Below are 25,494 nucleotides of genomic sequence, written 5' to 3'. Positions count from 1 at the left end.
GGGGGGCTTACCATCACGCCCTGCTGGCAGATGGGTGGATGAGCCAATAATATCGTGTGAGCGCCAAGAAATCAGGTTCGTGCTCGATTTCTCTCCTCTCTCGAACTTATAGGCACCAGATATTCAGCAAGGTCAGCCTTGTGCCCTGGCACTGCCCACTGGGTGGGGCCTAGTCAGAAGCAGGCTAATCAGTTGGGGTGGGGGAGCATTGCCACTCTGCATTGCAATCGGTGGGGGGATTAATCTGGGGAGGGGATGTTGAGGGTCAATTGGACGGGTGGGGGGGTCACAGGGATCAGTCGGTCCTGCTTTGAGGGGGGGGGTCACAATAGGCCGTGGGCCCCCACTGTTGCTGGGCGGTCGGGGACTGCCGTAGCCTCTGATGCCCTCAGCAAGCCTCCATGGCCTAAGTGACAGATCTATCTGCTCTGAGCTCAGGGCCCTGTGCTTGCGCAATGGCTCCCTCTGCTGCTCTTATCCAGTGTTTGGTTGATTTAAGCAACCCCCCACCCCCAGTCTAGGCGAGAAATGGTTTTTGCTGTTTTTTTTATGCACTGAGTGCATAGATTTCACACTTGAACTCGTCCAAAAATCGGATCAGAAACACTCCCATTTTCATACTCGCCCTGGACTTAGAATTCTTTTTGTAAGATTGCCCCTCCTGAAATTCCCCCAATCCTATCTCCATCCTGGAGGAACCTGCCTGTCCTATTTTTGTGCCAGGGAGGCAGGCATGGGTTGGAGGAGGTGATTTTGTATGTTCGTATAAACACCTGCATAGACTGGTTGGACCAAATGGTCAATTTTGTGCCGTACAGAGTGTGTGGATGAGGGGGAAGTGGAATGTGAGAAGGAGAATTAGGTGTGAAAATACCATCACCTTTGGTTTCATCCTCTTTGGTAGCCACAGCCTCTGTAATGAGTGTCCCAATAAGGGCTAACATTGGGTGTCAGCCATGGCTCAGGTGGTGGCACTCTAGCCTGTGAATCACAGACTTCTGTTTCAAATCTCATTCAGAAGTTGCAGTGCAAAATCAAGGCTGACAATCAAGTGTCGTGTTCGGGGAGCATTGCTGAAGGTACCAGGCCAAATCTGGCTGCTTGGTTGGATGTAAAGTATCCCATGACACGAACAGAGGAATTATGCCTGGTGTCCTGGCCAATATTTATCCCTCAATGTTACAAAAACAGATTTTCTGTCCATTATTACATTTCTGTTTTTGGGTGTCTGCTGTGTGCACATTGGCTGCCATATTTCATACATTACAACAGCAACTACATTACAAAAAAACTCTTTATTAGCTGTAAGGTGTTTTAAGAAGTCCGATTGTTGTGAAAAATACTGTACAAATGCAAATCTGGTTCTTTTTAACTTCTGCTGCCTTTCGTTGTATGCCATCTTGTCCTGCAAAAAAAACAGCTGTTGTGCAATTGTTTTGCTGTTGTGCCTGTCATGATGAACAATTGGAACTATAGCTATGGATATGAGGCTTGCAGCAGTGCTAAATGTTAAAGGGTAAATTGCGAGTTATGAGTCATGTTTGATTAAAAAATGTTAAGTTATGACTCATGGGAAAGGTGAATTGGGCAATATGTGAGGCTAATGGTGCAGTTGGTACGATGTGGCATTTGAAGGTGCATTTACTAACCTTGGCGAATTTTGTGAAGTCATTGAACTTCTCGTGGCTCTTTTGCAGACAGTTCCTAGGGGACCGAACTCTTGGCATTGACCTCCATAGCTATCCACTCCCATAATCCTTCCAATCATGTGTTTGCTGGGATCCTTGGCCTCCTGATGGCTCAGGACCCCTCTCTTTTTTGCACTTTTCCTTTTATTCGTTCAAAGAAGAACAAAAATTGCAGCACGGGAACAGGCTCTTCGGTCCTCCAAGCCTGCACCGATCATGCTGCCTGTCTGAACTGAAATCCCTACCTTTCTGGGGATCATATCCCTCTTCCCATCCTATTCATGTATTTGTCCAGACGCCCCTTAAAAATCACTATCATATCTGCTTCCACTACCTCCCCCGGCAGCGGGTTCCAGGCACCCACCGCCATCTGTGTAAAAAAAAAAAACTTGCCTCCTATATCTCCTTTAAACCTTGTCCCTCGCACCTTAAACCTATGCCCCTCATAATTGACTCTTACACCCTGGGAAAATGCTTCTGACTACTCTGTCCACGCCCCTCATAATCTTGTAGACTTCTATCAGGTCGCCCCTCAACCTCCATCATTCCAGTGAGAGCAAACCAAGTTTCTCCAACCTCTCCTCGTAGCTAATGCCCTCCATACCAGGCAACATCCCGGTAAATCTTTTCTGTACCCTCTCCAATGCCACCACATCCTTCTGGTAGTGTGGCGACCAGAAGTGCAGCCTAACTAAGGTTCTATAAAGCTGCAACATGACTTGCCAATTTTTCAACTCAGTGCCCTAGCCGATGAAGGCAAGCATGCTGTATGCCTTATTGACTGCCTTCTCCACTTGCATTACCACTTTCTGTGACCTGTACACCCAGATCTCTCTCCCTATTAATACTCTTAAGGGTTCTGCATTTATTGTATATTTTCCATCTGTATTAGACCTTCCAAAATGCATTACCTCATTTGTCCAGCTTAAATTCCATCTGCCAGTTCTCTGCCCAAGTCTCCAACCGATCCATATCCTGCTGTATCCTCTGACGGTCCTCATCGCTATCCGCAATTCCACCAACCTTTGTGTCGTCTGCGAACTTACTAATCAAACCAGTTACATTTTCCTCAATCATATATATATTACAAACAGCAAAAGTTCCAGCACTGATCCCTGAGGAACGCCACTTGTCACAGCCTTCCATACAGAAACGCACCCCTCCACTGTCTTCTATGACCGAGCCAGTTCTGTATCCATCTTGCCAGCTCAGCTCTGATCCCGGGCGACTTAACCTTCAGTACCAGTTTCCCATGAGGGACCCCGTCAAAGGCCTTACTGAAGTCCATGTAGACAACATCCACTGCCCTACCCTCATCAATCATCTTTGTCACTTCCTCGAAAAACTCGATCAAGTTAGTGAGACATAATCTCCCCTTCGCAAAACCATGTTACCTCTCGCTAATACGTCCAGTTATTTCCAAGTGGGAGTAAATCCTGCCTCGAAGAATCCTCCCCAATAATTTCCCTACCACTGATGTAAGGCTCAGCAGCCTGTAATTACCTGGATTACCCTTGCTACCCTTCTTAAACAAAAGAACAACATTGGCTATTCTCCAATCCTCTGGGTCCTCCACTGTAGCCAGTGAGGGTACAAAGATTTCTCTCAAGGCCCCAGCAATTTCCTCCCTTGCTTCTTTCAGTATTTTGGGGTATATCCCATCAGGCCCTGGGGACTTGTCTACTTTAATGTTTTTCAAAACCCCCCCAATACCTCCTTTTTGATCTCAACATGACCCAAACTATCTGCACATCCTTCCCCAGACTTAATATCCACCAAGTCCTTCTCCTTGGTGAATACTGACACAAAGTACTCACTTTAATACCTCGCCCATTTCATAGAAACCCTATAGTGCAGCAGGAGGCCATTCGACCCATCGAGTCTGCACCGACAATCCCACCCAGGCTCTATCCCAGTAATCCCACATATTTACCCCGCTAATCCTTCTAACCTACGCATTCCAGGACACTAAGGGGCAATTTAACATGGCAAATACACCTAACCCGCATATCTTTGAACTGTGGGAGGAAACCGGAGCAGCTGGAGGAAATCCACGCAGACAGGGGGAGAACGTGCAAACTCCATACAGACAGTGACTCAAGCCGCGAACCCACGTCCCTGGCACTGTGAGGCAGCAGTGCTAGCCACCGTGCTGCCATTTCCTCTGGCTCCACGCATAGATTCCCTCCCTACCCTTGAGTGGGCCAACCCTCTCCCTAGCTACCCTCTTGCTTTTTATATATGTATAAAAAGCTTTCCGGTTTTCCTTAATCTTGCTGGCCAATGACTCTTCGTGACCCCTTTTAGCCCTCCTGACTCCTTGCTTAAGTTCCTTTCTACATTCCTTGTATTCTACACTTGCTTCGTGTATTCCCAGCCTCCTCAGCTTGACAAATGTTTCATTTTTCTTTTTGACTATGCTCGCAATATCTATCCAAGGTTCTCGAAACTTGCCATTCTTATCCTTCATCCTTACAGGAATGTGCTGGTCCTGAATTCCTAGCAACTTGCACTTGAAAGCCTCCCACATGCCAGATGTTGATTTGCCCTCAAACATCTGCCCCAATTTACATTCTTCAGTTCCTGCCTAATATTGTTGTAATTAGCCTTCCCCCAATTAAGCACCTTCACCTGAGGACTACACTTATCTTCATCCATCGATACCTTCATGCTTACTGAATTGTGGTCACTGCTCCCCTTCTGAAACATTGACCGCCTGGCCGGGCTCATTCCCCAATACCAGGTCCAGTACAGCCCCTTCCCTAGTTGGACTATCTACATACTGTTTCAAAAAGCCCTCCTGGATGCTCCTTACAAACTCTGTCTCACTGGAATGCATCTGGGCTATGGACATTTACTATCCATCCCTAATTGCCCTTGAGAAGATGGTGGTGAGCTGCCTGCTTGAATTCTGCAGTTCTGTCATATCCAGTTGTGAATGTTGGTGGACGATTAAATAACTCACTGGAGGAGGAGGCTCCACAAACATCCCCATCCTCAGTGATGGAGGAGCCCTGCACATCAGTGCAAAAGATAAGGCTGAAGCATTCGCAGCAATCTTCAGCCAGAAGTGCCAAGTGGATGATCCATCTTGGCCTCTTTCAGTGGTCCTCAGCATCACAAATGCCAGTCTGCAGCCAATTCGATTAACTTCACATGATATCTAGAAATGGTTGGAGGCACTGATTATTGCAAAGGCAATGGCCCTGACAACATTTCGGCAATAGTACTGAAGACTTGTGCTCCAGAACTTGCCACTCCCCCAGCCAAGTTCTTCCAGTACAGTTATAACACTGGCATTTACCCAACAATTTGAAAAATTGTACACAAGCAGGACAAATACAACCCAGCCAAATACCATCCCATCCCTACTCTCAATCATCAGTAAAATGATGGAAGGGGTTATCAACAGTGCTATCAAGCAGCACTTGCTTAACAATAACCTACTCGGTGATACCCAGTTTGGATTTCGCAAGAATCACTCAGCTTCTGACCTCATTACAGCCTGGGTTCAAACATGGACAAAAGAGCTAAATTCCAGAGGTGAGGTGAGAGTGACTGCCCTTGATATTAAGGCCGCATTCAACCAAGTATGGTATCAAGGAGCCGTTACCATTGACCAGAAACTCAACTGGACTCGCCACATAATCACAGTGGCTACAAGAACAGGTCAAAGACTAGGAACACTGTGGCGAGTAACTCTCTTCCTGACTCCCCAAAGTCTGCCCACCATTTATAAGGCACAAGTCAGGAGTATGATGAAATACTCCCCACTTGCTTGGATGGGTGCAGCTCCAACAACACTCAAGAAGCTTGACACCATCCAGGACAAAACAGCCTATTTGATTGGCACCACATCTATAAACATTCACTCCGTCCACCACCAATGCTCAGTAGCAGCAGTGTGTATTATTTACAAGATGCTCACCAAAGATCCATAGGCAGCACCTTCCAAACCCACAACCACTTTCATCTAGAAGGACATGGGAACACCACCACCTGCAAGTTCCCCTCTAAGCCACTCAACATCCTGACTTGGAAATATATCACCATTCCTTTGCATTTGCTGGGTCAAAATCCCACGAATGAATTTTTTTAAAAACAGGCATTGAGTATGGTGAAGATGCACAATTTGGATGAATTTAAACAGCAAGAAGAAAAAAGAAATGGGTGGGGGAAAAAATAAAGCTCAGCAAAAAAATAAATAAATTGGGAATGGAAATAATTATGTCCACTTCAAAATACCAAAAATGTGTGAAGAATCAAAATTTGCAGATGATGTGACCCTAGACCTTTCTCAGAAAATTTTGTACCATGTGACTTCATGCATTAGATTTACATCCTATTACATTTTTAAAATTCTGAATTCATCACTAAAAACTGCTATAATATTGGGTGTATCTGCCCTTTCATTGTAACTAGTTACCTTTTCATACATAAACAAATTGCACAGTTTGAGTTTGATTATAAAACAGCAAAACAAAATCCTGATAAAAGCATCATGGCTAAGAAGGATACTGGATAGTGGCACATTAAGAGATCAGAATGTGTAAATGTCAAAACAAAGGTGAGAAGTGTGTCAAAGGTGAAATGGATGGCCCGAGTGGGGTGGCGGGAATGGTAAGTTCCCTTACAGTGGTAAGGGAAAATGATGGAAAGATTTTTTTTTTAAATGAATCAATGGAAGAAATGAAAATAAATTAAATAGATGGGGTAAAGGCAGAGGGGCGAGTTCATGGTCTGGAGTTGTTGAACTCAGTGTTCAGTCCAAAAGGCTGTAAAGTGCCTAATCGGAAGATGAAGTGCTGTTCCTCCAGTTTGCGTCGGACTTCTCTGGAACATTGCAACAGGCCAAGGATGGACATGTGGAGTTGAAAGCAGGAAGGTGTTTGAAATGGCAAGTGACAGGAAGGTTTATGTCCTGCTTGCAGACAGACCAAAGGTGTTCTGCAAAGCAGCCACCCAGTCTGTGTTTAACCTCTCCAATGTAGAGTAGGCCACATTAGAAGCAGTGAATGCAATCGACCAGATTAAAGTGTTTAGGCCCTTAGATTGTGAGCAGGGAGGAGATAAAGGGGCAATTGTTCTATCTTCTGTGACTGCATGGAAAGGTGCCGTGGGCAGGGGGTGAGGTGTGATGGAGGAGTGGACCAGGATATTCCATGGGGAATAGTCCCTGTGGAATGCTGACAAGGGAAGTGAGGGGAAGATGTGTTTGGTTGTGACATCATGCTGGATTTGGCAGAAATGATGGAGAATGATACTTTGAATGTGGAGGGTGAAAAGTGAGGAAAAAGGGGACTGACCCTATCCTGGTTTTGGGAGGGAGGGGAAGAGGTGAGAGCAAAGGCACAGGTGATGGGACGGACATGGTTTAGCACCCTGTTAACCACAGTGGGTGGGAAACCATGATTAAGGAAGAGATATCAGCAATTCCATTTTGGAAAGTGGCATCATCAGACCAGATGTAACACAAGTGAAGAAACTGAGATAATTTGATGTAGTCTTTACAGGATTTGGGGTGTAAAGAGCTGTAGTCAAGGTAGCTGTGGGAGTTGATGGGCTTTTAATGGATACTAGTGGACCGTCTATCACCAGAAATGGAGGCAGAGAGGTCAAGGAAGGGAAGGAAAGTGTCAGAGATGGACCATGTGAAGGTAATAGAGGGATGGAAATTGGAAGTGAAATTGATAAATTTTTCCAGGTCCAGGCGAGAGCACGAAGCGGAACTGAAATAGTTGTTGATGTACCAAGTTGTGGGACGTGGCTGGAGTAGGACTGGAGCAAGGCTCCACATACCCCATAAAGAGACTAGGACCCATGCAGGCACCCATAGCCACACCTTTTATCTGGAGGAAGTGAGACAAGCTAAAGGAGAAATTGTTCAGTCAGAAAACCGGTTCAGCCAGTGGGAGGAGAATGGTGGTGGATGGGGATTGTTCAAGCTTCAGTTCAAGGAAGCAGCAAAGAGCTCTCAGGCCACCCTGGTGGGGAATACAAGTATAGAGGGATTGGACATCCATGGTAAAGGGGAGGCTGTTTGGGCCAGGGAACTGCAAGGTGTTGATGTGCTGAAGGGCATCAGAGGAATTGTGGATGTAAATGGGAAGGGACTGGACAAGAAGTTCGGGGGGGCGGTGTGGATGTAGGAACAGATTGACACAATAGGCTTACCAAGAGAGTCCTGTTTGCGTATTTTGGGATGGAGGTAGAAGCAGGCAGTCCAGGGTTGGGAGACTAAGGTTGGAAGGTGTGAAGGGAAGATCTCCAGAGGAGATGAGCTCGCTCACAGCCCTGGAAACAATGGCTTGATGCTCGGTGGTGGGGTCAGGGTCCAGGGGAGATAGGAGGAAGTGTCTAAGAGTTGGCAGTCAGCCTCTGCGAGGTAGAGATCAGTATGCTAGACAACAACAGCCCTACCCTTGGCGGCGGGTATGATGCCAAAGTCAGGGTTGGACCTGAGAGAATGGAATGCAGCAAGTTCAGAAGGAGACAGGTTGGAGTGGGTGAGAGGAGCAGTGAAATTGAGATGGCCAATGTCACACTGACAGTTCTCAATTAAAAGATCGAGCCAGAGGGAGGGAGAATGCTGGAGATGGGTGAAGGGATCAATTGAACGGAGGGAGGACTCCTGCCCAAGAAGTGAGCACTGAGACAAAGGCGTGGAAGAAGAGGTCAGCATCTTGTCAAGTCTGAAATTCATTGAGATGGAGGCGTAAGGGTATGAAGCCAGTGCTTTGCTGAGTACAGCATGTTCAGCCTCAGTGGGGAGAAAAATCCTGGAATTGAATCTAATAAAAATAAATGTACCAATTTATTGCCTTGAAGCAATGCTCTTGCTCATAGGCCGTTATTGAGGTTGTTTTAAATGTTTAATATGTTGAATGGGACTGTCATCTGTTTTGAAGGTGTTTGTCAGCTTTTTCATGGTATTTATGATCATTGTCATCTGCTTCCTGACTTTAATTTAAGATTTTTAAAAATATCTTATGAATTTGATTTTTAGCTGGAATCAAATGCACACTTGCATCAAATACTAGGAGGACATATAGAAGAAACCAGAGCCATCAAGCAAGATAACAAGATTGTCGGCTGTGCTTGTGAACCTGTTATATCCTTCATTGATAAAATCAAAATGTTTGGTGATTGGCTCAAAGGTAAGAAACTACAGGACTGAGCTAATTGTAACAACAAATAAAGATGTGTGTAAAAAGTAGCATTATCAAAGGGCTAAGTACCAATCAACTATTTTACTGGGTTATAAAGTTGCATTTATATAACACTACCCATGTGAAATAAATGGCTCATGGTGATTAACAAGGAGTGAAATACTAGATTATGCTTAGCTTGCAATGAGCATTGACAGAAAGTTGAGGTTAAAATTAATGATGCACTTGAGCAACATTATGCAGTTCCACAATAAAACTGGTTTTTAGTTCCAAGACCTGAAGTTGGTGAATTTAACAAAGACAAATCTTTTGATGTAACAGCATTGCATATTATCAGATGAAATTTGATAATACCTTGAAAAATGGATGAGCAAAATGAGAAATGTCAGCTTTTTTAGAAATGTATCAGCTTTCTGCTCATCCGCTTTTCCAGGTTTTGTCTAATTTCATCTGGTAATACTCTTTTTTGGAATGTTTGACATTGTTATTGGCTTACCAATTTCAGCTTGAAACTGTAAAAAAACATAAAAACCTTTTGAATCCAACAAGAAAGAAAAGAGGGAAAACTTGTAGTGCAGCAGCCCCCAAGAGAACATGGGATGTACACCAGCAAATTAGAGTACACAGCTATTGAGTCAGTTTTGCAGAGAAGTAATGTACTAGGAAGTTATATATTCGATTAATTGTATTGAGATACAGTATGCAGATATGAATGGTACACTAAATCTGAAAGTTAAAACAAGAAGGAAATTTAGTGGAAAGTCTATGTAAAGCAGTTCTCATGCACAATGGCCCTAGATTTATTTAGCTCTTGTGATAGATGAACACTGGCAGCAATCTGCTGAAACATCTGGAAACATCACTGGAAATCTAAGGTCTTGTGTTTTTTTGATTTTAATTTGATTTATTATTGTCACATGTATTAGCATACAGTGAAAAGTATTGTTTCGTGCGCGCTATACAAAGCATACTGTTCATTGAGAAGGAAACAAGAGAGTGCAACACTACATTTTGCAGTCATAGCTAGGGTGTAAAGAAAGATCAACTTAATGCGAGGTAGGTCCATTCAAAAGTCTGATGGCAGCAGGGAAGAAGCTGTTCTTGAGTCAGTTGGTATGTGACCTCAGACTTTGGTCTGGTGGAAGAGTATGTCCGGGGTGCGCGGTGTCCTTAATTATGCTGGCTGCTTTGCCGAGGCAGCGGGAAGTGTAGACAGAGTCAGTGGATGGGAGGCTGGTTTGCGTGATGGATTGGTCTACATTCACGACCTTTTGTAGTTTCTTGCGGTCTTGGGCAGAGCAGGAGCCATACCAAGCTGTGATACAGCCAGAAAGAATGCTTTCTATGGTGTATGTGTGAGAGTCGTAGCTGACACCCCAAATTGCCTTAGTCTTCTGAGAATGTAGAGGCGTTGGTGGGCTTTCTTAACCATAGTGTCGGCACGGAGGGACCAGGACAGGTTGTTGGTGATCTGGACACCTAAAAACTTGAAGCTTTCGACCCTTTCCACTTCGTCCCCGTTGATGTAGACAGGGGCATGTTCTCCTTTACGCTTCCTGAAGTCGATGACAATCTCCTTCGTTTTGTTGACATTGAGGGAGAGATTATTGTTGCCACACCAGTTCACCAGATTCTCTGTCTCATTCCTGTACTCTGTCTCGTCATTGTTTGAGATCCAACCCGCTACAGTTTGTGTGAGCGTTTTGAGTTGCTTTATTTGAAGGCAGAATCTTCAAACAAGGCATTTTCTGCACAGGGTGCTTTTGTTGCTGTATCGCCAATTGTATCTTCCACTTGTGATTCTGGGACCTTTGGCAGAAGAGTTTATTAATTTGACTGCTTCAGCATGCAAACCTTGGTACGGTTATGAGAGTTTTGTTTTTGCTGGCACAATCCTGCTGCAACTTCGAGGATTGTGCGTTCAAGAATTTTCAGGGAGGTAATTTACCAAGTATGAAATGGAAGTGGATGAGATCCCCATCTCCGTTGTCTACTCAGAAAATTACCTTATATTTTTCTCGTTGAGTCAGTGATAAATGGAATAACCTCCTAGTTAAGACAATCAGAACTGATTAACAGCTATATCTTCCTCCTTTAGGAAGAACAATTAGATTTCACTTGTTACTGTTTCTATCAATCTATAGACAAAATACTTGACTTTTTGTGTCACCAAATTTGATTTGCCCCTCATACACGGACCAACCTGTGCTCATGTTCATTTTCATACTTGCCTTTGCAAATTGTAACAATTGTGGGATTTGTGCTTAGCATTCTCTGTTTCAATCATTCCCAAAAGCTAAGGTCCCCTACAATCTAGAGGGCATCTTTTTGCAGGCAATATTAAAACTGTAAATGTAGGAAGTAATTCTGAGGATCAAAGGAAATTGTAATTTTGGAAACTGCTAAGATAATGGAAGGGTGAAAACTGACAGATCAGTTTTTATATCAGTCAATGTGAGGTGCTTCATTTGATTTGATTTAGTTTATTATTGTCACATATTCGCATACAGTGAAACGTGTTATTTCTTGCACGCTATACAGACAAAGCGTACCGTTCATAGAGAAGGAAAGGAGAGAGTGCAGAATGTAGTGTTACAGTCATAGCTAGGGTGTAAAGGAAAATCAACTTAACACAGGGTAGGTCCATTCGGGAAGAAGCTGTTCTTGAGTTGGTGTGTGACCTCAGACTTTTGTATCTTTTTCCCGACGGAAGAAGGTGGAAGAGAGAATGTCCGGGATGCATGGGGTCCTTAATTATGCTGGCTGATTTGCCAAGGCAGCGGGAAGTGTAGACAGAGTCAATGGATGGGAGGCTGGTTTGCGTGATGGATTGTAGTTTCTTGCGGTCTTGGCCAGAGCAGGAGCCATACCAAGCTGTGATACAACCAGAAATAATGCTTTCTATGGTGCATCTGTAAAAGTTGGTGAGAGTCATAGCTGACATGCCAAATTTCCTTAGTCTTCTGAGAAAGTAGAGGCGTTGGTGGGCTTTCTTAACTATAGTGTCGGCATGGGGGGACCAGGACAGGTTGTTCGTGATCTGGACACCTAAAAATTTGAAGCTCTTGACCCTTTCTACTTCGTCCCCGTTGATGTAGACAGGAGCATGTTCTCCTCTACGCTTCCTGAAGTTGATGACAATCTCCTTTTTGTTTTGTTGACACTGAGGGAGAGATTATTGTTGCTGCACCAGTTCACCAGATTCTCTATCTCATCCCTGTACTCTGTCTCATCATTGTTTGAGATCTGTCCCACTACGGTGGTGTCATCAGCAAACTTGAAAATCGAATTGGAGGGGAATTTGGCCACACAATCATGGGTGTATATCCAGTCTTGAGCTGATAAGTGGCAAGTAACATTCACGCCACACGAGTGCTTGGCAATGACAGAATCTAATCATCACCCTTTGACATTCAATGGCATTTCCATCGCTAACAACATCCTTGTGGTTACCGTTGACCAGAAACTGAACCGGCCTAGCTGTATGATTACAGTGGCTACAACAGCAGGTTAGTGGCTAGGAATTCTGTGGTGAGTAACTCACCTCCTGACTCTCCAAAGCCTGTCCACAATCTACAAGGCACAAGCCAGGAGTATGATGGAATACTTTCCCCTTGCCTGGATGACCAGCACTCAAGAGCTTAACACCATCCAGGACAAAGCAGCTTGCTTGAATGGCACCCCACTCACAAACTTCCACTGCGTCCAACAAGAACAGTGACAGCAGTGTGTAGCATTTGCAAGATGCACTGCTCACTCCTTCAACAGCACTTTCTAAACTCATGACCGCTACCATCTGGAAGGCTAAGGGCAACAGATACATGAGAACATGACCACCTGGAAGTTCCCCTCCAAGCCACTCGCCATCGTGATTTGGAAATATATCGCTGTTCCTTCGCTGTCGCTGTGTCAAAATCCTGAAACTCCCACCGTAAGAGCATTCTGCAGCAGTTCAAGCTCACCACCACCATTTTAAGGGCAACTAAGGATGGGCAGTAAATGCTGGCCTAGCCAGTAATACCCACAATACATGAATGTATGAAAGAAAATAAGCACAAACAATAGGTTCATACATCATTGAGCCACAGCCATTCCACTGGGGAGGTGAGGGGGCAGCTCACTAATCCTACTAATCTATTGGAGAACAGATTGCTGTACCACCGAGAGAGCTTGCTTGCCTCTTTGAGTCCTGATATCTGCAGCCATGATGGTGGCAGTCTGAACCTGCAGCAAGCATGAACTCATGATCAATCTGAGCTTTTGCTGCAACATTGAAACTTTGAGTGGCTTCTGCCTGCGATTCAATGGAATCTGAGTCAGTGGTCACCAGATGTTGAGTCCACAAATGCTGCTATTGAGTTGGCCACCACTTTCATACTGGAAAGGATGGGCTCCAAGCTCTATACAATGCTGGACTCCTCCATGCTCCTTGACAAAGACAGGAGGCTGTCTGGCTGACCTGCCAATGCACCAATATCTCAGTATGTATCTTCATTGACAATCTCCTGTATGTTAATTGGAGCCCTCAGCATATGCTGAACCTGACTATACCACCCTATCAAGTTTGCGCATTGCCAGCCTGGGCTGGAGGCTTACAAGTGTCAGATAGAGCTATGGTGCTTCTTCATTAGTGGTTTAATGCTGCACTCACTTCCACCTGAACTGCTGGCCTGGGAAGGTGGCAGTTTTTTCTGAAAGCAGAAAGGATGTATTGGAGTGAGGGAGAGGGTTTGGGATGGAAAGTAAGAGGTCCATGATGTCACTTAAATTTTAGGTTTGAAATATTAGTATAAAAGTTGTTTATGAAAACATAAGTAAAATTACCAGAGGTGAATTAGAAGCACACAGAATGGATGTTCTAATTTCTTTTTTAAATATTGCAGAGCAGAACGTAATCTTTCTATTTATTGACTGGAACTTGCGTGGAATTGCCCAGGTGATGTTTGTCAACAATTCGTTGAGTGGAATTGTTATTTTGGCTGGGCTGATATTACAGAATCCATGGTGGGCAATGAATAGCCTCGTGGGAACAGTGTTCTCAACCCTGGCGGCACTTGTGTTCAGTCAGAACAGGTAATTTTGCATTTGCTAAAAACATTTTATTTTTACCCTTTTTGAAAAAGGACATGAAATATTTTCAGTGTTTTCTAGTGTATTTACTTTCATATATGGGGCTACTGTTTATACTGTGAGGTCGTGTTTAGCCTATTAGCAGGGTCACCAGCATCCATGGAAAAATCTAATCCCCATTATTTCTCATTCTAAAATCACATTTTATAATCTTGTTAAATGATAAATTTGATAATTGAGAACAAGATCTAACCATTCTGGAAGATTGCTGAAATGTATTTTACTCCCATGAGCTCCATTGAAAAAGTTTGAACAACGACTTGTCTATATTATAGTGCCTTTATAATAGGTGAACATCCCAAAGGTTTCACGCAGTTGCGTGGAGTGACCAGCAGCAAGGTAAAGGAGCAACTAAACGTTGAGGTGACCTTTAATCAAAGAATAACATGAAGACCAAACAAAAACTCAGCAGGTTTGACAGCATCTGTGGAGAGAGAATAACCACTGGTTAGGTTTTTCCTACTGTACCCCCCTGCCAGCCTTAAAACCTCATAACTTATCCCTTCAGACACACCTTTGGCCATTTATCTCCATCTTACTGTTTGGTATCTTATAGGACTCTCTGAAAAAACATTCTTCTGCCACTTCATTTTGTTAAAGGCATCATAAAAATGCAAGTTGGTGAGGTTATTGTGTAACCCACTTTGTGAAGTAAGGAAGTTTAACTTCAACACACACACATGAATTCAGAACAGGAGTAGGCCATTTGGCCCTCGGGTCTGCTCCGCCATTCAATAAGACCATGGCTAATCTGACTGTGGCCTCAAATCCACATTCTGCCTACCCCAATAACTTTTGACTCCCTTATTAGTCACAAATCTATCTACTGCCTTAAAAGTATTCATTGGCCCTGCCTCCTCCATCACTTTGTGAAAACAAAGTTCAAAAGATTCATAACACTCTGAGAGAAAAACATTTCTCCCCCCTCCATCTTAAATGATATACCCCTAATTTTTAAACTCTGTCCCCAGTTTTAGTCTCTCCCACAAAGGGACATATCATTTCAGCATCCACCCTGTCAAGTCCCCTCAGGATCTTTTATATTTCAATTAGGTCTCCTCTCGATTTTCAAAACTCCAATGATTATAGGCCCAGTCTGTGCAACCTTTCCTCAAAAGAAACTCCCCATCCCAGGTATCAGTCAAGTGAATCTTTACTGAACTGTTTCTAATGCATTTATATCCTTTCTTAAATAAGGAAACAAAAACTGTGCACTGTACTCTACTATAAATGTGGGAACAGATTCTCCCGCAGCTGGAATTCTATTGTCTTGCTGCTGTGAATGGAGATTTGGCTGAGTGCCAAATTTTCTGTTCTCGTTGGTAGCGGCGTATGAGATCAGAGAATCCTGGCCATAGTCTCATCAACACACTGAACAAGTGTAGCAAAAATATCCCTGCTTTTATTTTCCATTCCACTTTGCAATAAATTACAACATTCCATTGACCTTCCTAATCACTTGTTGTAACTGCATGCTAACTTTTCCTGTTTCATGTACCAGGACACCCAGATCACTATGTACCTCAGAAGTTAATTTAAATAATATGCTGCTTTTCTATTCTTCTTGCCAAAGTGGAAAACGGGCGGGATTTTACAGCTTCATTCATCCTGAAACCCTGCCCAAGGTCAATGGACCTTCCCATTATCCGCCCTCACCTGCTCCGATTCCCATGGCGGGCAGTGTGGTAAAATTCCGACATTATAGTCCATCTACCAAATTCCAACATTTTCCACATTATAGTCCATCTACCAAATTTTGGCCCACTCATTTAACTTATCTGTTTCTTTTAGCTGACCCCTGATGTACTCTTCGCAGCTTACTTTCCTACTTATCTTTATGTTATCAGCAAATTTAACAATCATACATTTGGACCCATCATCCAAGCCATTGATAGAAATTGTAAATAGTTGAGGCCCCAACATTGATTCCTATGGTACTCCACTTGTGACATCTTGCCAAGCCAAAAAATACCCATTTATCCGTACTCAGTGCATTCTGTTAACTAACCAATCCTTTTATCCATGCTAATATGTTACCCCATACCATGAGTTCTTCTTTTACCTATCTTGTGGCACTTTGTCAGATGCCTTCTGGAAATCTAAGTGCAGCACATCCGTTGCCTCCCCTCCATCCAGACTGCTTGTTACGTTCCCCAAAGAAATCCAATACATTAGTCCAGTGGTTCCCAAAGGGTGCGGCGTGCCACTGGTGCGGCAAGTGTGGCGGGAAGATTCAAGGACAATCAAAGAAACATTTAAACATGGGTTAGATATTTTTCCAAAGTGATTGTTTTATACTTTCTGGATGTCCCATGATCATATTATAAAGTAGTTGTGTTCTATGTTTATGAATCAAACACTGCTAGGAGTTGTTTTGTTTTGTTTTTGAATGTATTTCTTATCATTAAAAAATTCGGTGTGGCGCGAGCAAACTTTTATTCCAAAAGTGCAGCCCAGTGAAAAAAGTTTGGGAACCACTGTTTTAGTCAGACATGATTTCTCTTTCACAAAACCATATCGGCTCTGCTTGATTGCATTGAGATTTTCTAAGTGCCTCATTGTAACTTCCTTGTGTCAGATATTAAGCTAACTGGCCAGTTGGTTCCTGCTTTAAATTTCCTTCCTTGAATAGATGAGTCACATTCTCTCTTTTTTCCAATCTCAAGGGACCTTTTCTGAATCTGGGAAATTTTGGAAATTTAAAACTCCCACTCGCAGCTGCAGAGAACTGTTTCTAACTCCCTGACCACTGTCTCCAACCACCACATTGCTATTAACTCCCCCACCCCACTCGAATGACTCCCTCTGTCATGGTGCTATGGTCAGTTTGTTCATCCAGCCGACACAGTGGGACAGATTCTCCAACCTCGCCCGCAGCTGGGATTCATCTGTCCCGCTGTAGTGAACGGGGATTTGGTTGAGGGCCAAAATCTCCGTTCTTACTCGCAGGGGCAATGGGGTATGAATGGGTGGGGAATTCCAGCCAGCATGTTTAAATGATGATTAAATATGCTAATTTGATTCTGAGAATCCCAACGCTAAACGCTCCCCCGTGATTCTACGGTCCCGCACAGCTTCAGTGCAATCTACGCATTAGAGCGAAAGGTCGGCGAACCGTCCCTATTGTTTCCTTAAACATAACTTTGTTAGAAAAATATTGGGTTATGAAATGTTAGCATAAATTTTTTTATTTCAGATCTGACATTGAAGCAGGACTCCATGGATACAACGGCACATTGGTTGGCTTTATACTGGCAATGTTTTCTAATAAAGGAGATTGGTATTGGTGGCTGCTATTGCCTGTGATTGTCATGTCAATATTATGGTATGGGAAGTAACCTATTTTTATATTTAAGAAGCGTTGAAGCATATAATCTACATTCATAGAAACATAGAAAAACTACAGCACAAAACAGGCCCTTCGGCCCCACAAGTTGTGCCGAACATATCCCTACCTTCTAGGCCTACCTATAACCCTCCATCCTATTAAGTCCCATTTATCGTCCAGGAGTCTCTTAAAAGACCCTATTGAGTTTGCCTCCACTGCCACTGGCGGCGGCCGATTCCACTCGCCCACCACCCTCTGTGTGAAAAACTTCCTCCCAACATTTCCCCTGTACCTACTCCCCAGCACCTTAAACCTGTGTCCTCTTGTAGCGGCCATTTCCACCCTGGGAAAAAGCCTTTGAGAGTCCACCCGATCTATGCCTCTCAACATCTTGTATACCTCTATTAGGTCTCCCCTCATCCTACGTCACTCCAAGGAGAAAAGACCGAGCTCCCTCAGCCTATCCTCATAAGGCATGCCACTCAATCCAGGCAACATCCTTGTAAATCTCCTCTGCACCCTTTCAATCTTTTCCACATCCTTCCTGTAATGAGGCAACCAGAACTGAGCACAGTACTCCAAGTGGGGTCTGACGAGGGTCTTATATAGTTGCATCATTATCCCCACACACCTAAACTCAATCCCTCGATTGATAAAGGCCAGCACACCATACGCCTTCTTATCCACCTCCTCCACCTGCAGGGCCGATTTTAGAGTCCTATGGACCCGGACCCCAAGGTCCTTCTGATCCTCTACAGTACTAAGAGTCTTTCCCTTTATATTGTACTCCTTCATCCCATTTGACCTGCCAAAAAAGACCACTACGTGTTTATCTGGGTTGAAGTCCACTTGCCACTTCTCCGTCCAGTCTTGCATCCTATCTATGTCCCTCTGTATCTTCTGACATCCCTCCAGACTATCCACAACCCCACCAACCTTGGTGTCGTCGGCAAACTTACCAACCCATCCCTCCACTTCCTCATCCAGGTCATTTATGAAAATGACAAACAGCAAGGGTCCCAGAACAGATCCCTGGGGCACACCACTGGTGACTGACCTCCATTTAGAAAAAGACCCATCTATACCCACTCTCTGCCTCCTTTGGGCAAGATGTGGAGATGCCGGCGTTGGACTGGGGTAAACACAGTAAGAAGTTTAAGTTGGACTTTAAGTTGGACTTTAACCTGGTGTTGTTAAACTTCTTCCTTTGGGCAAACCAGTTCTGGATCCACAGGGCAGCAGCACCTTGGATCCCATGCCCTCTCACTTTTTCGAGAAGCCTTGCATGGGGGACCTTATTAAACACCTTGCTAAAATCCATATAAACCACATCTACCGCTTTTCCTTCGTCAATGTGTTTAGTCACATTTTCGAAGAACTCCACCAGGCTCGTAAGGCACGATCTGCCTTTGACAAAACCATGCTGAGTATTCTTGAGCATACTAAACCTCTCTAAATGCTCATAAATCTTGTCCCTCAGAATCTTCTCCATCAGCTTACCAACCACTGAGGTTAGACTCACCGGTCGGCAATTTCCTGGGCTATCCCTATTCCCCTTCTTGAAAATAGGAACCACATCCGCAATCCTCTGGCACCTCTCCCGTCTCCATCGATGACGCAAAGATCATCGCCAGAGGCTCTGCAATCTCTTCCCTCGCCTCCCACAGTAACCTGGGGTACATCCCATCTGGACCCGGCGACTTATCTATCTTGATGCCATTCAAAGATTCCAGCACAACCTCTTTCTTAAAGTCCACATGCTCAATCTTTTCAGTCCACCGCAAGCCCGCAGTACATCCACCCAGGTCCTTCTCCTCTGTGAAAACCGAGGCAAAATACTCATTAAGCACCTGCCATTTCTACTGGTTCTGTACAGACTTTCCCGCCTTCATCTTTTATAGGCCCTATTCCTTCACGTCTCATCCTTTTATTCTTCACATATTTATAGAACGCCTTAGGGTTTTCCTTAATCCTACCTGCCAAGGCCTTCTCGTGACTCCTTCTGGCTCTCCTAATTTCCTTCTTTAGTCCCTTCCTACAAGCCGTATACTCATCTAGATCCCTATCTTCGCCAAGCTCTCTGAACCTTTTGTATGCTTTCCTTTTCTTCTCAACTATTGTATATCTTCTGGTATTTGAGACAGAATAATTAAATTATATTCTGTACTGCTTATTAATGAATATAGATGTTTGCAACGTTGCATGAATTATGAATACAAAGTATGGTTAAAATATTGCAACACAGGCTTGGAAATCCACACTTCTTCCGGCACACCTCTGCTGTATGGTTGGAGAGGCCACAAATTAGGCCAAGTTCCTGATCTGCTGGAGCCTCCGTCCACCCCAAATGAGGTGGCCCTTTTCACCTGAAGCATTTTGAAAGAAATTATTGATACAGGGAAACAATTTGTTGCTGCTTTTGAAAATTGTGTCATGGGATCTTTTGCATCCACTGGAGAGGGTAAAGCTGGCTTTGGTTGAACCTGTAAATCAAAATATGGCACCTACAACAGTGTAGCGCACTCATTACTACACCAATATGTCAGCTGACATTGAGTTCAAGTTTATTGGATGGGACTTGAATGCACGAGTTTGAGTCGGAGCCAAGAGTTCTACGACTAAGCTTCATGTTCTTCACTCTCATTAGTCCATTGGTTCCCCACAATTTTAGAAAGCTTTTTGTATCTTCTGTGAAGACTGATATAAAATATTTGTTTAATGTCTCTGTCATTTCCTCTCCGTTTTTATTTCAGATTTCCAGCACAGTGTATTTTGCTTTTGTCTGAGGGACAGTTTGGGATTGAAATGCAATCATGTACTAAAGGTCCTACCTCGTTTGCTGTAGTCAAATGACCTCTGCCATGAGGTGCAGGCTGGGGTCAGCCATGTTATCTACATTTCTAATAAAGACAGAAGCAGTGTATACTGTGAGTTCCTAACAGGGACCGATGTTTACTTCTGTTATGCTCTTTACATAGGAGCTCTTACAATCTGTTGAAAATAAACACAAAATATTTGCGATTATGTTACAAAAAGGAGGGTGGTGAGATGCAAGTGGGCCTTTGAAACTGGATAATGGTGATATGGTCAATCAAAATAAAGTAGTAGGCACATTGGATAATCACTTTGCAGCAATATTTGCAGTAGAGGATGAGGTCAGTGTGCTGGAAAACCCAAGGAAACTAATATTATATCAGGAACTGGAAATCAACAAAATAACAATGAAGAAAATAATGGTTCTAAAGAGTGATAAATCGCCAGGACCAGATGGTTTCCACCTCAGAGTTTTAAAAGGAAGTAGGTGAGAACATTGCAGATGCAATTATTATAATCTTCCAAAGTTCTCTTGATTCGGAACTCATTCCTTTAAATAGGAAGTTTGCACTTGTTACTCTGCTATTTTAGCAAGGTGAGAGTGGAAAACTAGTTAACCTAACATCTGTTATCAGAAAATTATTAAAGTCAATGATTAGGTATTGAATAACTGAACAACTTGAAATTTGAGAGGCAGAGTGCATTTGTAAAAGGTAAATCATGCCTTTGAATGCAAATTGAATTCTTTGAAGAGGTGATTAGAGGTGGACAGGGGAATGTCTATGGCCTTCCAGAAAGCATTTGATAAAGGCCTTTGTAAGAGTATGTTAGCTCATCAATAGAAGCCCGGGTAACCAAGGAGTAAGGTGGCATTCATCATCCTCCCCTGTATATAGTTTTATTCAAATAAACAGTTTAGTTGACTTTCACCTGCCGAATTGTTGTGCCTCGCAGCTGTGACATTGGTGATAAGATAAATCGGGATTACAGTCTCCAGCTCCTGAAGTCAGAGAGGAAGGTCTTGCCTTTGAAATTATTTTTAAAAATCTTTGGAGCAGCAGTAAGTAAAAACAAAATAATGCCTCTCTGGGAAAATCAATCCTTTTGAACCAGAGGCTGAACCACAGGTCCAGTATTGAAAGACTTTGCTGTTTCTTCGCTGCTCATGAAATTACAGGAGAGGATAAACAAAAAGAAATTCTCCTTACTGTATGTGGACCCCAGACTCATTAGATCTCATTCGAAATTTAACATCCCCAGAAGTTCCGGATATCAAGTTTTTTAACCAACTTGTAACATTGTTGAAGGATCATTATAACCCCAGACTGTGTATTACCATGCAGCGTTATAACTTTTAACTCTGCTCTAAGAGACCCAGTCCTGTCCAAAGTAAAGCGCATGGTCTTCCACAGATGGCATTTTGACAAATTTAATCAATTCATGCCATTCCAGCTCTGCAAAGTTGAGCTGAACTGTGAGGACAGGCTATTACTGTGACAATCTAGAGAAGTAGTTTCAGGCCCATCAAGAGGAATGTTGCTGCAGGAATGACGTAAATCAGGCTCACCTAGGTCAGTCCAAAATGAAGATGCTCATCAGAAGTTATATTTGGTGACTGGATACTGTAAACCTGGTCAGGCATTATGATCAATGCCATTCTTTTTGGTAAATCAAATTAAAAGGGGTAGCCCCCGAAAAGGAGGGAACTACCCGAAACAAAAGACAAAGTGTAAAGGAAACTTAAAACATTAAACCAAAATGTGGTTAAAGGGGTCGATAATACACCCCAGTCCCTGTGGTGCCCAACAAGCACGGAAAGCCCCAATGGTGCCCTCGGACACCGCATGCTCTCTCTCCAGAGACACCCAGCTGTGAATCGCAACAAACACTGCCTCCGTTGACTCAGTTGCACCCATGAGAATGGCCTGACCGACCTTGAGCACAGTTACATGATCCAGAGGAAGGGCTCCATGCAGTTCCAGTGAGAACTGGAGCAGAGTCTGCAGTTATGCACCTTCTGAAAACCACCCGACTGCTGCTCAAAACATCACTACCTTCAACTGAGGCACAGCCAGCCAGAGAGCTGAGGCATTCTCAGAATTCAAAAGTCTCCCAATAGACTGAAATTTTGAGACACTGTACTGTGTTACTTCCCCATTTCTTTTTATTGTCTATTGTTGTAAATAGTTGTTCACAAATAGAGTAAAAAATAACTTTAAGAGGAAGGGAGATGTGTTAGCGCAGTGGAGCACGCGGAGCAGCAGTTGAGTGCAGGTCCAAGTGTGTGGATGAGAACGGGTCCAAGAGCAGGCAGCTTCTCGGTCGACGTCCGGGGAGTCAATGAATGAGGGAGCATTCATCGATCTCCCCTGTATATAGTTTTATTCAGATAAACAATGTTGTTGACTTTCAACTGCCGAATTGTTATTGTGCCTTGTGGCTATTACAGGGGACCTCCAGTTGACATGAGCACCCACTTCCCCTTCACTGACCAGCAGCCTGCATGGACACACCTGCCAGGTTACTCTCACTGCCCAATAAATTCTAGCGGCGATGCGATGATATCTTTAAGAGGGCATTAACCCTCCACTTAAGGGCCTCAGTCCAGTCAAGGCCATGGGCAGCAACCCACTCAATACCTCCCTGTCAATTGTAAAATTATGGCAGCAGTGGATGGCCATGCAGAAGAAAGACAGATTTTTCTAAAGCACAAACAATAGCCCCAAATGAATATGTTCCATGACAGCTCTCCAAATTGGTACATCTATTTCCATCCCTTTGGTACATCCATTACTAAGTTGCTGGGAAACCTTACAAGTGGTCACTCACTCACTCCTCTGCCTTCAGTGGTGACTATCCCATTACGGCTGCAGAAGCAATGTCTGTTTCAATCAAATAGCCTATTCCAGCGATGGAACGGCACCCTGTTTTATGGGTCCACTTGCCTGCTTTTATGCCTGTGGGTGGCCTGTAAAATTCTGCCTTAAATGTCAAAAGGGATGACGTTGCAAAGCAAAATGACGTGGTAATGGGAAAAGTATAGAAACAAACGATGGATGTGTAAAGGAGTTGTTAATTGGGAAAAGCAGAATCATTATCAACATTTACCAGATGAAACAAAGTAAAGGGGGCAGGGGTTACAGTCCGAAATGGTTAAACTCAATGTTGCATCTGGAAGGTTGTAAAGTGCCAAATCAAAAGCTGAGGTGCTATTTCTCAAACGTTGGCCTTTGAATGTTGAACGGCGTAGGAGACTGAGGACAGAGATGAGAGTGGGAGTGGGTGGAGAATTAAAATGTCAGGTGACAGGAATATCAGGGTTATGATTGTGGACTGACTGGAAATGTTCCAAAAAGAGAGCACCCTGCTCAAGGGAAAGGAGGGCACATTCTGAGCAGCAAATGCAAAATACTAAATTGAATGAAGTACAAGTAAATTGCTGACAGTGAGAGGCAAAGAGACAGGTGTTTCACCTTCTGCACTTGCATAGGGAAGTATCACTGGAAATGAAGGGGTGTTGGGGATGATGGAAGAGTGGACCAGAGGTGTCACAAACAGAATGGTCAGTTTGGAATACTTAAGGGAGAGTGGAGGGGAAAATGCATTTGGTGGTGGCCTCACACTGAAGATGGTGGAAATGACAGAGGATGATCCATTGGGAAGCTGGTGGAGTGGAAGATGAGGACAAAGGAAACTCGTTCATGATTCTGGGAAGAAGGGGAAAGATGAGAGCAAAAGTGTCCAAATGGACACAGTTCAAGAACCTGCGGACCACAGTGGGAGATGGGGTTGGGGGGAGGGGGGTGGGGTAGTGTTGAGGAATTTTGTTTTGTGGTAAAGGTTAAGTTGCCATAGTCCCAGATGACTGGTGGTAATTTAACCTGAGGATCACCACACCTCAGGTGAGGGGCAAAGTTGAGAAGGCAGGTCTTCATGAATAACCTCAGCCGATACTAGAATTGAGACCGTGTTGTTGGCATCACTCTACATCACTAATCAGCTGTTCAGCCAACTGAGCTAAACCAACCCCCATAATCTTTTTAAACCTCACCATCTGCCATAGTGGGATACGAACCTAAATCCCCAGAAGACTACCCTGGATTTCTGGATCCAGTGACAATACCATTACGTCGCCATCTCCCCATTAAAGTAAGACATATTGGAAACACTGTTGCAAAAGGTGACATTGCTGGAGTAAATACAGCAGAGACAGAGACATTGGGAGAATGGAATACATGGGGAGGTGCGAGAAAGTGTAGTCAAAGCAGCTGTGGTAGTCAGTGGATATTGGTTGATAGCCTATTACTAGAAATGGAGACAACAAAATTTGAGTAAGGAGTCAGAGATGGGTCATGTGAAGACGAGGAGGTGGGAATTGGAATTATAGAATCTCTATGCTGCAGAAAGAGGCCATTCAGCCTAAGGAGTCTGCACCGACTCTCTGAAAGAGCATCCCACGCAGGCCCTCCTCCACCCTATCCCTATAAACCTGCATATTTACCAAAGCTAATCTCCCAACCTACACATCTTTGAACACTAAGGGGCAATTTAGCTTGGCCAATCCACCTAACCTGCACATCTTTGGACTGTGGGACGAAACTGGAGTACCCAGAGAGTACACTGGGAGAATGTGCAAACTTCGCAGACAGTCAAATCAGCAAAATTAATGAAATTTTCCATTCCTGAGTGAGAGCAGGAAATGGCACTAATACAGTCATTGGTGTACCAGAGGTGAGAGAGGGGGACTGAGTCCAACTGAAACAAAGAACATTCTGCACATTTCACAAAAAAGCAGGCATAACTCAGACCCATGTGGATTCCCATAGCAACACCTTTTATTTGGAGGAACCGAGTGGAATTCAAGAAGTTGTTCAATGTGACAACAAGAAGTTCAGTCAGGCAGAGGAGAATGGTGTGCATGAATGTTGTGTTCAAGGAGGAAGCAGAGAGCTGTGAGACTGCATTGTGGCATTGGAAGTGAAGAGAGATTGTACTTCCATGATGAAGAGGAGACGGCTAGAGGCAGAAAACCAGAAACTATAAAATTGTTGGAGGGCATTGGAAGAGACATGGATGTAGGTGGGAAGAGACTGGACAAAAAAAAGAAAAATAACTTTATTGTGTTGCATCAGTCTGGATTTTCCAAAAGAATGAATGACTTAGCAATAAATTTGTTAAGCATGATCTACCTATCATAATCCCCATGTTGGCTTGGAGTTATTCCCTTTATTGTGTTAAATATGCTTGAATTACTTCCTTTGTAATTAACTTCAGTGTTTTTCCAACTATGTCATGCTAGCTGGCCTGTAATGCACAGGATTAAAAATCTGACATTTTTAAAGCAAACCGGAACACTGTTTTCTAA

General features: G+C 43.7%; 1 protein-coding gene and 1 pseudogene across 4 annotated transcripts in view; one reads left to right on the top strand and one right to left on the bottom strand.

Annotated features, from left to right (window-relative positions):
- The window catches only part of LOC144511345 (dynamin-like GTPase OPA1, mitochondrial pseudogene), a 440,815-nt pseudogene that overhangs the window by 326,220 nt on the left and 89,101 nt on the right, over positions 1 to 25,494 (bottom strand).
- The window catches only part of LOC144498425 (urea transporter 2-like), a 67,471-nt gene that overhangs the window by 14,668 nt on the left and 27,309 nt on the right, over positions 1 to 25,494 (top strand). For 3 of the 4 annotated variants that reach the window (XM_078219538.1, XM_078219511.1, XM_078219529.1), the window contains 3 exons: positions 8,695 to 8,845; positions 13,741 to 13,930; positions 17,184 to 17,312. In XM_078219538.1, coding sequence (XP_078075664.1) covers positions 8,824 to 8,845; positions 13,741 to 13,930; positions 17,184 to 17,312 — 341 coding nt within the window. In that variant the 5' untranslated portion in view covers positions 8,695 to 8,823. The remainder of the gene's footprint in view (positions 1 to 8,694; positions 8,846 to 13,740; positions 13,931 to 17,183; positions 17,313 to 25,494) is intronic. The other variant, XM_078219521.1, reaches the window with a different exon arrangement.

The sequence above is a fragment of the Mustelus asterias genome, chromosome 1, assembly GCF_964213995.1.
Source record: "Mustelus asterias chromosome 1, sMusAst1.hap1.1, whole genome shotgun sequence".
NCBI classification, from domain to species: domain Eukaryota; kingdom Metazoa; phylum Chordata; class Chondrichthyes; order Carcharhiniformes; family Triakidae; genus Mustelus; species Mustelus asterias.
Note: the sequence above shows the minus strand (reverse complement) of the source record. Positions and strands in the feature narration are given on the sequence as shown.